The sequence below is a fragment of the Pezoporus occidentalis genome, unplaced genomic scaffold, assembly GCF_034315485.1.
Source record: "Pezoporus occidentalis ecotype Australia unplaced genomic scaffold, CSIRO_AGI_Poc_V1 ctg63, whole genome shotgun sequence".
In the NCBI taxonomy this organism is placed as follows: domain Eukaryota; kingdom Metazoa; phylum Chordata; class Aves; order Psittaciformes; family Psittacidae; genus Pezoporus; species Pezoporus occidentalis.
In genome coordinates this window covers 3,245,840-3,259,386 of record NW_026915977.1, presented here as the reverse complement: position 1 = coordinate 3,259,386, position 13,547 = coordinate 3,245,840, and the positions used below count along the sequence as shown (strand labels likewise).

The following is a 13,547-nucleotide window of genomic DNA, read 5'->3' as shown; positions in this document are numbered from 1 at the left end:
ACATTAACATCCTCTACTCTCTGCCAGAGGAAATAATGATTAAAAACCCCCACTGCTGATAAGACAGAAAACTTTATTCAACTGGAGACATGAAAACTCATGAAAATTACCTGCATCCTGCCAGCTGAAACCTTAGGGCAAACTAGTGATATAGACCCACTTAAAAGATTTTACAGCTTTAGATGATGGCTGCCACACTAAAGGATTGCCATGAATAAAAAAAAAAAAAAACCAAAAAACCCCCCAAAACAACCCAACCCCCCCCAAAATATCACCAAATAAACCAACCCCCCCCCAAAGAAAATTCACCTTCACCATCTGACTGGTGTGTTTCTGCCTATTCTTTCAGATTAAAACCACCTCTCAACTAAAAATCTTCAACCAGCTGAAATCTAGCCAGTATAAAAATAATTTTCCTCTCTCCTGTGTAAACCAAGAGCAGTGATACAGAACAAACCATCACAAGGCTTGTACCCAAGTCATAAACAAGAAAGGAAAAAGCTGGAATTTATCTTAAAAATTGTTTCCCTTCTTTCCAAAAAGATACCGAATCAATGAAATATTACTCCGATTGTCTTTCAGACATACTATCCACTTAAGTCACAAGACAGAGAGATAGAATTCCAAGGATTCCTCTAAAGCACAGCTGACTTCTTGTAGGAAAGATGTGACTGAAAAGAATCCCACTGTAGCCATCAACAGCTTCAGATCTACTTCCCTTGAATATTTCTTTTCATTTTTAGCTTCATAAAGCTAAACTATTTTAACTATTTAACGGAAATTAAATGGAATTTAATTGATACCTAAAAGTTTAAATGAATGGAAAACTGCACATTTTAAAGAAAAATCACATTCCATACCAGTAATAATTTAACAGAATTTTTAAAATTCCCCATTTCCATTGTATCGCCAAGTTTGTGAAACTCTACAGCTCCTTTTGCAGCACCCCAGAACGGCCACGGAGGAAAGTCTAGGGACGATGCTGCCCTCAGGTTCACACACACTTGCTGGTAACAACCAGCAAAGCTAGTTCCCTGCCGAGAGCAGCTGATGTTTCTTTCCCTCTTCATAGTCCCAGAAATGCAAAACTGTACTTTTAATCTGCACATTTAGACACTTCCATCCCAACTACCCAATACCTGAAGTGTTCAGAGCAGAAACTGCACTTTTATATATATAAATATAAATTAGGCATATTTACACCTCAGCAGGACCCACATACATCAATCTTAGGCCTATCTGAATTACTACACGAAAAAAGAAATGTCATTGTTAGGAAAAGTGACATTTTAACAGCAGCTTTTTCACCCCCAGATGTCTAGAAGATCTCCCCTTGGGCTGCTTAATGAAAATAATGGACAACATAAATAATTTCTATACAGTTTTCAAAAAGCCATTCTCCAGGTCTCAATCCCTACACTGAAATACAAATGACACACTTGCACACCAGTGCAATTTGCCAGGTAAGGTACAGAAGTGTGCCTGCAGGAAACTGGGGAAGAAGAAAGCCTCCTTCCCTTTTAGAAAGTGTTAAGCAAAACCAAGCAAACCAACCAACCCCAAATTATAAAAAAGTTTCTCACATCTCATTGTAAGTACAAAGAAACAATATGCAAATTTGTACACATTCATGGTGAACTGTTGTTCATGTAAACCACCCAATAAAAGTCACGTACAAGCAGCTGAGACCAGAATTCATACCCTGCTTCAAGGAGCCACCAGCTTCATCATCATTTGCTTTCCTTCCTCCTACCCGTTTTAAAACTTTAGGACATATAACTCCTGGTGTGGTGTGCTAGCACCCAAACATCTTCTGTATCAAAACCTCAACTTACTTCACACAAGTCTTTAACATGTACTCTGTGTACATATGCTTTGCTTGGTGCTCTGCAGACAACCTTCCCTGCAGAGTGATAACCATGTCCCTGCTGCAAACCAGTTCTGACTGTTCTCCAGGATTTCTAATTCTCTAATCTATGGTCACACAAAAAGATTTGTAACTGTCCAGTGTAAACACTCTCCCTCTCACGAGATACATGGATTAGTCAGCATAACTATGGTGTTGAAGGCATTTGGCTGAAACACTATTTCTTGGTGTATGAAGGGATAAAACAAATAGACAACACATGAATACGAGCAAAGACAGTTCCCTTTGCCCAGCTCCAATTGACTGCAAAAAGGATCCAACATTTTTTGCTGAAATCCAATTTCAAATTGAAAGCTCAGTCCTATGATGCCCTTTATATACATTTCACCAGTCTAGAAGTGAATGGAAAAGGTGTCACACTGCTGCCCTAGCCAACATGTAACGGCAATGAAGGTCTATTATTTCATAAGGCATATTCATCTTCAGTGAGAATCCAAGCACAAGCAAGAATTCTGCCAAGTTGCATGATCCTATGACTTCATCTATCCAACATCTTGAAATTTTAGGATCTCCCGCTCTGTTCCTCAGGCGGAATAATCCCTGTCACAGTGGGCATTTTTTATTTAACACAACTGAAGAGCAGGGCTAAATAAAAAAACCCTTAGCAGCTGGACCTCTGTATCTTTCAAAAGGAGGGACATACAAATGACCAATTTTTGCAGTTCTCTGGCTTTATCCCATAACCTGCCTTTTTACAATATCTCTCTTTATATATAAATTAGAAAGAGATAAAGCCAATGATTAACTGCAGCGTTCATGAAAAAAACTCCAGTCTGTGTTACACAGTCTCTTCTGGCAGGAGATCACTGAGGTGTAAAGGTGAGAATCATCCAGCTGATAACAAAGTAGAAGAGGAAGATGGGATACACAACAAGACCTTTGCGGTTTGGAGGCTGACTGTCTGCCAGGAAAGCTGTAGATGCTGGTGAGAAAGAAAAATACTTGAAATGTAAGCAGCATAAAACTAGAAGCCCAAGATCCCTGCAAATGTTAACAATTTTGAATTAGGATCTGCATTACAGTTATGTTGCAAGAGAAAACAGTCATCCATTGCTCAATACCAACGGGTCTATAAACCCCAATTAAAACTTCCTTTATCATATAGAAAGACAAATGCGGATTAACACTCCACAAGAATAAGACGTAACAGATTAAGAGCCGGAAAAATAATGCAAATGCATCTGCATGAAATAAGCATTTTCCAATAGTATTTATAATACAGATCACAGAATAAAACACCCAGGAGTCTCACATGCGGTTTAATAGTAAATTATCATCTTTCTGCCAAAGGCAATCTGCATATGACCATGAAAATCAACAGAAGCACAGACAAAGGCTGAATCTCTGCCAGCACAAGAACTGGAAGAACTATTTCTGCAATGCTTCAGCAGCCTAAGTAACACTTTGAACTACAATATCCATTAGCTTTACCCAACAGAATGCATGCAGATCTACCCCTTTAAGTGTCACACTACTCAGTATGCACAACAGCATTATAACACACAAAAGTACTCACCTAATGTCGACCAACCAAACATAGCCACTACTACAATGAGACGAATAATGAAGCTGATGGTCCCAGACCCTGCCAGCAGCACCAGCCTGCACACCAGCATTGCTACTGTCAGGGGCATGATGCAGTAACCCAGAACACACAGGCTCTGAAAAAAGGATCTGGAAAAGAGCGACAGAAATGGGGAAAAAAAGTGGTCAAGCCAAAGCACTGCAGAAACTCCCTGTGTGGGAGCATTTTAACTGCTACTAAATACACCAGTACTCACATAGTTCCTCCAAGCAACTTTGAGTTTAGTGTGATGACAACTGCACCAAACCAGATGATGACAAACACCTCAGCAAACTGGGGCCCTCCATCGTCTTTACTATCTGCTGATCCACCCTGAAGCATCCTGTTGTAGGTAACAGATAAAAGGAGCCACTTGTCATCAGTAACTGAGTTTTCATAGGCCTGGAGTAGATAACATGAGCTCAAAATATTAATCCCCAGTTAGGCTGCAGACCAATCATTATTTGTTTTCTTATTTTCAGTAATATCTTCAATTTTGTATAGGAAAGAAAGATGACTGTGGCTGAGGGCATTTCAGTCCATTTTTTTAATTTGAGGACTGTGTAAAAGTATAGGGAATAAAAAGAGAGAACAGAATAGAAGATGAAACTGAAGTACCAAAAGTTTGGTAGCCTCTCAAACCAGGCAGTGTAGTACATGATAAAACACACAAGCCTTACAGAAAGCTTGTAGTAACTACCAGATATGAGCAACACAAAGCCTGGACAAGTGAGCACACACAGACTTGAATATTTAAATTACACCCTTTATGTCTGCTAAAGCTTTACCAACATTTTACTGCATGGTTTCTGTACCTGGGGTACAAAAGTGTGCTGCAGTTAGCTGACAGATCTCACCAGGACTTCCCTCCCACCCCAGGCAGACCTGCACACATATGTTCCAGTGAAGTCACCATTACCCCCCATCTACAAACTACTACAATAGCCTCTCCTCTTAGCACGCACACTGCAGCTCTGAGACAAAGGGTTTGGCCTGCAGGTTAGGGTCAAAGTCAGCCAAATGCATTAGAACCAGGGACAATGTGAACTGGAAGGGGTACCTTTCAGGACAGGCATTCTTAAGACAGGGAACTAGGAAGAATTCACCCTTAAATCCTAATCTTAAAGATGGGAGGTCCCTAACAGGCTTAAAGCATCACAAACATGTTTTATAAGAAAATCTAAACAGGCTGTTAGTAGAAGATCAAAGAAGGATCAGATGAACTTAATTTCACACATGTAATCAGAATTTTTAATTTCTCATTTCTCAAATGTGAAAAGCTACAAAAACCCAAATCCACACACAATAAATACTTACAGTGCAAGAGAGACACAAAGCACTAAAGGGCCCCAAAGATCCCCTGTAGGAAAAAATAAAGTTATAAGTATCACGACACTCCGTTTCATTTTGCTGGGAACAATGAAATACCTTTTCCAACTCCCAGTGTGCCATTTTCCATATCACACTTCCTTATCATTTTCTTATTTAGCATGCCATATTCATTCTACAATATAATTTATACAAATACTATATGAATCAATACGCCAGCTGCTGAAGAAAACTGCCCTGCATATTGTGGCACACTTTTAAGAGTTTTGGTAACACTCTGAGTTTTCATATTTGCTATTCAACATTCTACAACAACAGAAAACATGGAACAGACACTTCTGAATCTCTGGTCCACTAAACTCTTCCCACGCAGGCAAAGCCTGCTGGCAAAACATCCTTTGAAGATTCTGAATGCTGTTTTATACGTACAGTCTCTGAGTAGTGCACTACTCTTCTTCGGATACATGACATGTACAAATTTCTTCCCAACGGCCTTGAGATCTCTCATCTGAAACAAAGAAGTTCTTTAATTTATCATTCCATAACAATTACAGTTCAAAACTAAAACCAGAAAGACAGAAGTAAAGGAGTACTGGTGGTAAATCTAAACAGCATCCAACCCAAAAATCACTGCAGCATCCTTCACAACAAGCACTGCCTACCTTTTTCTGCATTCCTTAACAACCACAATATTTTATACATTTAATAACACCCAATTGACAACAACAGTTAGTTTGCTCCTCTAGGAAAGAAAATTAATGAAAAATCCCATTAGTTAAGAGAGTTTTCTCCCAAGGTCCATCTGTCACCTTTGCAGATTTCAAGATCAACAGAGAAACTTTCCGGCTGTAATTCAGGTTATTTCTTGAGCTGCAAGGATTTGTTTTACATGGGTAGTTCAAAAAAATAAAATCCCCAAACTTACACTGAAGTCAAGCTATGCAAAAATACAGGTTTTGCATAACAGCTAGCCAAAGATACCAGCAAAACATGTGTTTCGCATTAGGCAGAGGCACAGACTCACAATTGTATCCTTAACGGGCTCGTCCAATGTGGAGTAGTCTTCGTCAGGAGAGCGAGATCCGACAGGAACAGTAATCTCCCCTTCCACTGGGATATCTCCGGATATTGACACATCTGCAAGACCTGCAAACTGAATAGGTTTTAAAACCTTTAGAAATAAATAAATACAAACCAGTTCACATTCACTTCGAATGTTTTTCAGCTGAGTTTAGGGTGAAAGCTCAGAATTCACAGATACAACACTTAATCACGCAGTCACAACAGTAGGGCTCAGCTGTTGCCTGCCTGATTTAAGCATTTTGCAGTAATATAAGCAAAGCATTTCTTCAGTAACTCCCTGTAACCTGCACTCTATCTTATTTAGGCAGCAGCAACTAACGGAAGTAAAAAGCTTCTCTGCGTTGTGATGTAATGCCCGACAGCCGTACAGCTATACGGATGTGCCTTCCACGGGCTCCAAGGGCAAACAACGCATGACAAACGGAACAGATATCGACCGCCCAAGCACGGCGTCAAGGCACTGTCAACAGAACTGATCTCCTCCACCCGAGCTCAAAGCGCTCACCCGGAGACGGATGCAAACAGAACAGCCCCACCAGCTCGGCAGTAAACTCGGAGGCAGACCGGGCAGGCGGTACGCGGCACGGAGGAGCCCGACGGCTCCAACCCCCCGTCCCTGCTCTCCAGCGACGCGGCGGCCTCCCAGCGCCCCGCACCTCACCGGCGGCCTGCCACTGCTTCAGCGCCCCGGCGCCACTGCGCCTCCCCCCGCCCGGCCCTGCCGCACGCCCGGCCCCGCAGCCAAGCGCCACCGCGCTGCCTGAGGCCCGCCGGGACGGACCGCGTGCTCCCGCCCGCTCCCGCGGCCCCACTCACCAGCGGGCCCCCGTCACCGCTCCCCTCCGCTGCCGCCATCTTGGCTGCACAGCCGACGTGGAGCCCGCATTACGTCATAAAGGCGCGCCTCGTCGGGACGCCGCGTCATGTGCGGCCAGCGCGTCCATGGCAACGTGGGCGGGGCCGGGGCAGGGGCAGGGGCCGGCTCCCTCCGGTGGGGCGGCCTGGGCGGGGGGAAGGCGCCGTGACCGCGCCCGCCCGGCCCGCAGCGCCGCGCTGCCGGCGGCGGTAGAGAGCGGCCGCCGCGGAGCCATGGGGCACCCGCCGCTGGAGTTCAGCGACTGCTACCTGGATAGCCCCGACTTCCGAGAGCGGCTCAAGTGCTACGAGCAGGAGCTGGAGCGGACCAACAAGTTCATCAAGGAGGTGATCAAGGACGGCAACGCGCTCATCGCCGCCATACGGGGTGAGCGGAGCGGCGGGGGGCGGCGGCAGCATGCAGCCCAAGGGGAGCGCCAAGGGGCGGGAAGGGGCCGAGGGCCGTGTCGAGCCGTTCGCCGCCTGTGCTGGCGATGTGCGGTTTGGTACGGCGGTGCCGGAGGTGGTCCGGGCACGGAGTCGCTCCGGGGCTACAGCGGGAGCAGGGGAGCAGGCAGCGGCTCTCGCCTCGGCCGAGCGGGATGTCTCCTTCTCGAGCATCCCCCCTGCAGACGTGTTCCTGCAGCCCGCTTTCGGCTTGCACCCACCCCACCCAGCCTCATGGCCCCTTAGCGCGGCGCTTGGCAGCTGCATTCGTCGCTGGCATCGTTTTGGGGTGGGCTGGCAGGCAATGGGCAACGAACTCTGCCGCCTGCCATGCCTGGACATCTGTCCACGGCTGGCCCTGTTCGGTGGCAGGTCGGCCTCCATCCTTCATCCTTTATCATCCGTTGTCCCGGTAAGCTGGGCTGGCACTGCCGACGTTGCAGGGCTCCGGCTGTTCAGCCGGCTGAGCTCTCCCAAGCATTGCCTTTGTTTCATCTCGCCTTTGGGGAAGGTGCTTGGTTATTTTGCTTCACTAAAGAGCAGTTGGAGTTTGGCTGGACAGAACGGTCACCTCTTCACCTGCTTCCCTAGGGTGGTCTGCAGCGAGAACGAGAGGGCTCCGTCTAGAAACAGGCTTTAGACCTGCATTTGTTGTGCGTGTTTTATTCTTTCTCTTAATAATGTAGGGATTTTTGTCCACTTAAATGTCAATTTCAGTGTTGGCTTTGAGGGAGTTACTTGTTCTAAAGTACTGACTGAGACCATCGAGTCCCTGGACCAGGTTGTGTCACCTGAAACCAGGAAGTCCAACGTGTGTAACGCTTTACTGACCTGCTTGTCTGTTTAGAATTTGATTTACCTCTAAGAGCTTCAGATACGATTTCCCTGTGTCGTCTCTCACGTCTTCTCTGGTTTTATAAATGTGCATTAAAATATGGCCAAAAGTGTAGGAGAGTGCAGCAGCTACAAGCATTGAGCTTGCATCAGGCCAAGTGAAGACAAATACAAAGCCAGGGGGGCAGACTCTGATCACACACTGTTTTTCTTGCCAGCTGGTGGGTTTTCGGTTAGTATTAATAGGTTTAGCTGCTGCCCTTTTGTTAAGAATAATTCAGAGCTTCCTTGTTATTAAAGCCGTGGCTGGAATAGCCTGTGTTTGCCTGTCTGGAAAACAGTGAAGACAAAAGCTAATGGGACTGAACCAGCAGACGTCACAGGGCTGCAAGACCCTGAAAAAATACCAACCCTAAAAAAATACCAACCCCAAATCTCTGCTTAGTCCAGGAGAAAAAAAATAAAAAATCAAAGGGATTTTAACAAGCCTGCTTGTTCATGTAAATGCTTTGGGTTTTCTTCATCACTTTGGTCTAAGCCATTTCCCTTTTTAGTCTTTGTAAACCCTAATGCTGTGCTTGGAGTAGGGATGTGAGGGGATTTTGCTGGATCAGCAGGCCCATACCAGTGAGACTGGCCAAAGAGGAAGGGAAGAACTAGAAGGAAACTGAGTACACCCGAACAGCAGAGATAACCCCCCAGAGCTGAAGAAACCCTACATTTCTTGCCTGATATGCTGTGGGGTGTTTTGTGCTGTTCTCTTTTTTTAGGAGTGTGTCTGAACCAGCATGGCTGGGGAGGGTGTTGCAGCTGATACCTGCCTGGGCTTCCATCAGCTCCTGGCATTCACCCCCTCCCATTTAGTTTATAGATAACTTTAAAGAAATTTTAAGCTCTCCTCTCAGAATCCTGTCCATATGGAACTGTGGACATGAATCTGGGGCTACTCATGGTCCCTTGCCTAAACACCTTGGGCTGGTGGCTGGTAAATCCTGCTCCCTTGTTGGTTTTGTTTCTGCCACGCTGGATGTGTCCCTTGGCTGCTGTGACACACAGCTCGTGGTAGTCTCACCAGGAGAGAGTTCTCTTTAAGGAGAGAGGGTTAAGTATGGTGACTGTTCTGACCAGACCTGTCTCTTACCTGTCCAGAGGTGTTGTCCTCCACCCTACCCCTTTAGTGGGTGAGGCACCCTCCCAGGTAAACCTTTGGCCAAACTGTCCTAGAGCATTGACTCACTGCACTGAGTCCAGCCCTCTGATGACTTTACAGAAGTATATATTTTCTATGTGTTTGCCTATTAATGAATGAGTACGCTCCAATGTAAAATTGAAAGCATATCAATCCCTGTTTTGCTGAGGCTTATCGGAACGTCAAGCACCTGCTGTCTCCAGCTGGCGGGCTCCTCAGCCTGACAGGGTGATGGAAACAAAAGACTCGTGTGCAGCACGGACTGTCTGCATACAGCACACGCAGCCAAGTGAATTATGCGAGCGCAGCAATACTCATGCAGGCTACCAGGAAAAGGAGTGCAGTTCCCCACTGCGGGAAGATGGGGTCTGCTGGGCTTTATGTGATCTGCTGTAAAAACAGGCCACAGAGGCTTGAAAGCCTGAGACTGCTCAAAGTTGTCGTTTATTTTCCCTTTGGCCAGTAATAGGGAAAAAAAGTGAGTGTGACTTTACATGGAGTCCACAGGTCCTGCAGTTCACATGCTGGGTGATTTTGAGTTGTCTGTGGTATGAGGAGCATGTACGTTGTTCTTTTCTTGGTTGCTGGCAATGTTCTTGCTGAAAGCATCTGGCCAATTAAGGTTGTCTCAACCTACCTGCTGGGTAGTAAAATATTAGGAGTGTTCCAGCGGAGCCTTTAGAGCCTAAAAACAAGCACCACAACCCACCTCCCCACCCCCCCACTTGGTATCACTTTATTGTGTCAGCAGCACAATGTAGGCATCCTACCTCTAGTAAGTGCTATTTCTGGGACTTCTGTTGGAGATTTTTGGGTATCTTTTGATGTTTTTTGAGCTCTTTTACTGCTAGATTAATTCACCACAATTGTAGCAAATTAATACATGAACTTGAGTGCAAATTTTTTAAATGAGTCTTTCAAATAGCATGGGGTTATAAATGCAGAATACTAAATGCTTCCAGCAGTGCGTGCCTGGCTGGTAGGTGTGCTGTTTTAATTGAATGGATTGCTTGTTTTACAAATGCACGTACTCTCTTCCATTTCCCAGTTTCAAACCCACTCACTCCATGCTATCCGTGGAGACGGTGAGTGGTGAATCACTGCAAGTGTGACTTGGCTGTGATGGGCTGCGGGCGCTGTTTTAAGGCAGCCACGTCTTTACTCCAGACTTATTCACAGTGTTTATACCCAGCAGTCTTGTGGTTTGCTGTCACCCAGACCCTTCCTCAGAGGAGAATTCCTGTTGGTCTGGATGAAGTGTTGTTCAATCGCTTTCCCTAAGTGATTCCCACGTGTGGCATATATTTGTGTGCATGTGTGCGGCGCTTTCTCTTGGAGAATAGTGAAGGCTTGGGGAGGACCCTGCTCATGGGTGCTCATTGCTGTCCTGGAGAGGAGGAGAGTCGAGTCCCTGCTTCCCACAGGAGGTATCGTGAGGTGGAAATCTGCCAGGGATTGTCTCTACCTGGGAGTCCATTTGTCAGCACAGCTCAGGAGCATTGCTTCTGCTAGATACTGAGCTGAAATTGCCACTCATGAGCTCCCAGAGGGGGACAAAAGGGCAGTGGGGACGACCCACAGCAAGGGGGATGTGGGCCTTGGTCAAGAAATTTATCCACTTCCGAGGTGCTGCCCCTCTGCTGACTTCATCTTCCCTGCATGTTTCTAATGAAAAGCTGAACTTCCCTTCCCCATCCCAGGTTGAGACTGGAGCCATGGGTGAGTGCTTTCCCAGGCAGCAGAGCTTCCCCACCCCTTGCTCCTCTGCAGAGAGAAGCATGGGGGAGTACTCTGCCTGGCGCAGTTGTTCAGGGGCCAGCACTGGAGGAGGGAGGCAGGAAGGGGGACTTCACCTCCCCTTAGTCTCCTGCGTGCCTCAATTTCTCCTTCTGCAGAGCAGGTAGTGCTTTGGGGCTTTGTCTGAAGCAGGGAGTGGTTAGCTGAATGAGGAGTAAACTTGGGTGCTTTAAACCGCTCTTGACCTTTAAGGGATTAAGAGAAACTGGTTCCACCTCATCCACACAACTCTAACATGTTACTAGCTGAAATACATAAAATACTGCGTGTAAAGCCCCCCTGCGTGCCATGCATCTCCCCATGTTCTGATGTGGGTCCTCATGCAACTGCAGTCACAAACTTGCTTCCTTTAAGTGCAGGACTTTTTTCTCTTGCTGACTGACAGTTCACTGTCAGCTGATGTATAGTCGACTGTCTATGACAGATGACTATACATGGGACACTGTAAGATGACAAAGTATAAGGTTGTGCCAAATGAGGAATTGCACTGACTTAAAGCAGAGAAAAATATTGTTCACTTATAATAATCTTGGGTGTGAAAGTCAATGATAACAGACAAGTTACTTTGAGTCAGAATTGTGAGTTATTTTTACTGTAAAGTTGGCTGCATGCTTTCATTTTCGTGCCAGGAATATGCAATCTCTGGCAGGGCCAAGTGATGATGCTGATCCCATACGTTGGTCCCATAAGGTGCTGAAGCCCACCATGGCCTGGCCCTAGCTGGGAAGGGAGAGGGGCTGGCAGGTTAGCCTTGCTCCCTGGGGCTGGGCTGCCTGGCTGGTGTCTTTGCTTGTTCCTCAGTGCTGTTCTGGGGCTGCTTCACTTGCCCCTGAGAGCCAAGCTCAGAACTTGTGGCCTCTGTGGCAGCTGCAAGGTCTGCCTTGCTTGGAGCAGACCAGGCTGGCACCCATCCCCTCGGCCCGGCGTGGGGACAGCTTGTTTGTGTCTCAGAGCTCACAAGCCATCCCATGGTGGTCAGCACCCGCCTTGTTGCAGACAAGACTTGCTGCAGGCTGCTCGAGGCTGCAAGCAGGGATGTCAGAAGTAAATGACTGTGTAGCATCATAGTTGTAGGAATGACTTCTTTACAGCATTTTCTTTCTGTGTCTCAATATGTTGGGTTTTTGTTTTTTTTTTTAATCTCTCCTGCTCGCTGTGCTCTGCTGTGTGTGTGGTAATGCAAACCCATCTATTTCCCCCAGTCTTTGATCTTCTCTCGCAATTATATTTCAAATGAAGTTTGAGAAATGTCAGGTTGAGGCTCTTTTTATTAATGTATGAGCGCTGCAATGGTGTAAACTCTCCTTTGAAGTTGCAAGAGCTTTGAGTTCTCATGTGGTGTTGCAAATGTGGTTTTGAACTTGATTTCTGTACTGTGTAAAGCTTCACAGGTTGCCTCTGACTTTGCATGTCAGTTAACCAGCCTCCCCAGGCAGTGCGAGTGTTTTATCCTGGAAAGATAACATTATGAAGGAATGTGTAGAGGCATGTATGCCTGCAAAGCACACAGCAGTCTTGAGCTAAAGGGACTGGGTGGGCTTTTCTCCAGGAACAGGGTTGAATGGGGGATCCAGGCAAGGTCCTGCTGTTACCCTCCCTGCAGGTCCAGCACTGCAATCCTCAGCGTGACAGACCTGCTCTTGACAAGTTTCTGTGCTGTTAGAGTGGTGCTTGAGGTTTTAATGCTTCAGAGCGTAGAAACCAAGAGTGTCAACAGAATGCAGTAGTTTAATGAGATTAGAGCAGCCCTGCAGTGGCCTGCCTTCCCAGTCCCTACAGAAGCCCCATGTGCTGGTCATGTGAAGTCTGCAGATACAAAAGCTTGAATCTGCTACTACAGTGTGTTACAGCCAGATAGTGTTTTTTTCCTGTGTCAGAACAGACCTAAAGCTCCTCTGGAAAAGGGGGAAGAAGAATAAGTCTGTCCCGCATGTGCCCTTCTGCTGGCACAGGAAAGGCTGCAGCTCTCCAGGCAAACATTCTCTCTGCACTTCGGCAGAGCTTGACATTCAGGCACCTGCATTAAAAATATCCTGTCTCACAAAGACAGCTTAGTTGTGAGCCAGCACATGGCACATTAATGAAGATGTGCATAGAAATCGTCTTTGTGGATGCACAGTGGCCTTCTGTCTCATGGAAAGTCACTTATTAAACCACCCAGGATAACCAGGGGAATCTAGGGTCCAAACAAGACTTGTGTAAGCATTTCCTCTGGTGCCACTGGCCAGGTGAGTGTGAAGAGCCTGCTTGTGCGCCTGGGTCATCAGCTGCTGGAAAAGACCTGACTTCTTAAAAATTGGTCTGTCCTTTTCCTTCTCCTCTGGTTGTATCCTTGCACTCTGCTGGTGCTGCACCCCAGCAACAGTAAGTGCCTGAGCCTTGACTTGAATGGATTCAGGATCAGACCCTGTATGAGCAGGCACAGCAGTCAGAACAAGGAATCGTCCCTGGTGAGGCGTAATCAGCTGAACAAGGTCTCAGTGGCCTCATTAGCTTTGCCAACCTGTTGTCCCTGCACTTGG

At 46.4% G+C, this 13,547-nt stretch overlaps 2 protein-coding genes across 6 annotated transcripts in view; one reads left to right on the top strand and one right to left on the bottom strand.

The window, feature by feature from the left end:
* Positions 1-847: 847 nt before the first annotated feature.
* Positions 848-6,839, bottom strand: YIPF6 (Yip1 domain family member 6). The gene is made up of 7 exons (XM_062640221.1): positions 6,720-6,839; positions 5,845-5,973; positions 5,250-5,328; positions 4,809-4,851; positions 3,709-3,834; positions 3,444-3,601; positions 848-2,849 (listed from the first exon to the last, which is right to left on the bottom strand). The coding sequence occupies exons 1-7, from the start codon at positions 6,756-6,758 to the stop codon at positions 2,731-2,733; spliced, it is 693 nt and encodes a 230-aa protein (XP_062496205.1). The 5' UTR covers positions 6,759-6,839; the 3' UTR covers positions 848-2,730.
* Positions 6,840-6,899: 60 nt separating this feature from the next.
* OPHN1 (oligophrenin 1) overlaps positions 6,900-13,547 on the top strand; it is a 159,193-nt gene continuing 152,545 nt past the window's right edge. For 2 of the 5 annotated variants that reach the window (XM_062640037.1, XM_062640036.1), the window contains exon 1: positions 6,900-7,146. In XM_062640037.1, the coding sequence (XP_062496021.1) occupies positions 6,993-7,146 (154 nt within the window). In that variant the 5' untranslated portion in view covers positions 6,900-6,992. The remainder of the gene's footprint in view (positions 7,147-13,547) is intronic. The other 3 variants (XR_009968776.1, XM_062640034.1, XM_062640038.1) reach the window with 2 other exon arrangements.

Excerpts from the sequence above, each read along its gene's own strand:
- YIPF6 (XM_062640221.1), bottom strand. The coding sequence starts at position 6,758 with ATGGCGGCAGCGGAGGGGAGCGGTGACGGGGGCCCGCTG. Across the intron at positions 3,835-4,808 it reads CTTTGTGTCTCTCTTGCACT|GATGCTTCAGGGTGGATCAG; the intron begins GTAAGTATTTAT and ends TACCTACAACAG. Across the intron at positions 3,602-3,708 it reads AAGTTGCTTGGAGGAACTAT|ATCCTTTTTTCAGAGCCTGT; the intron begins GTGAGTACTGGT and ends GCTCTTTTCCAG.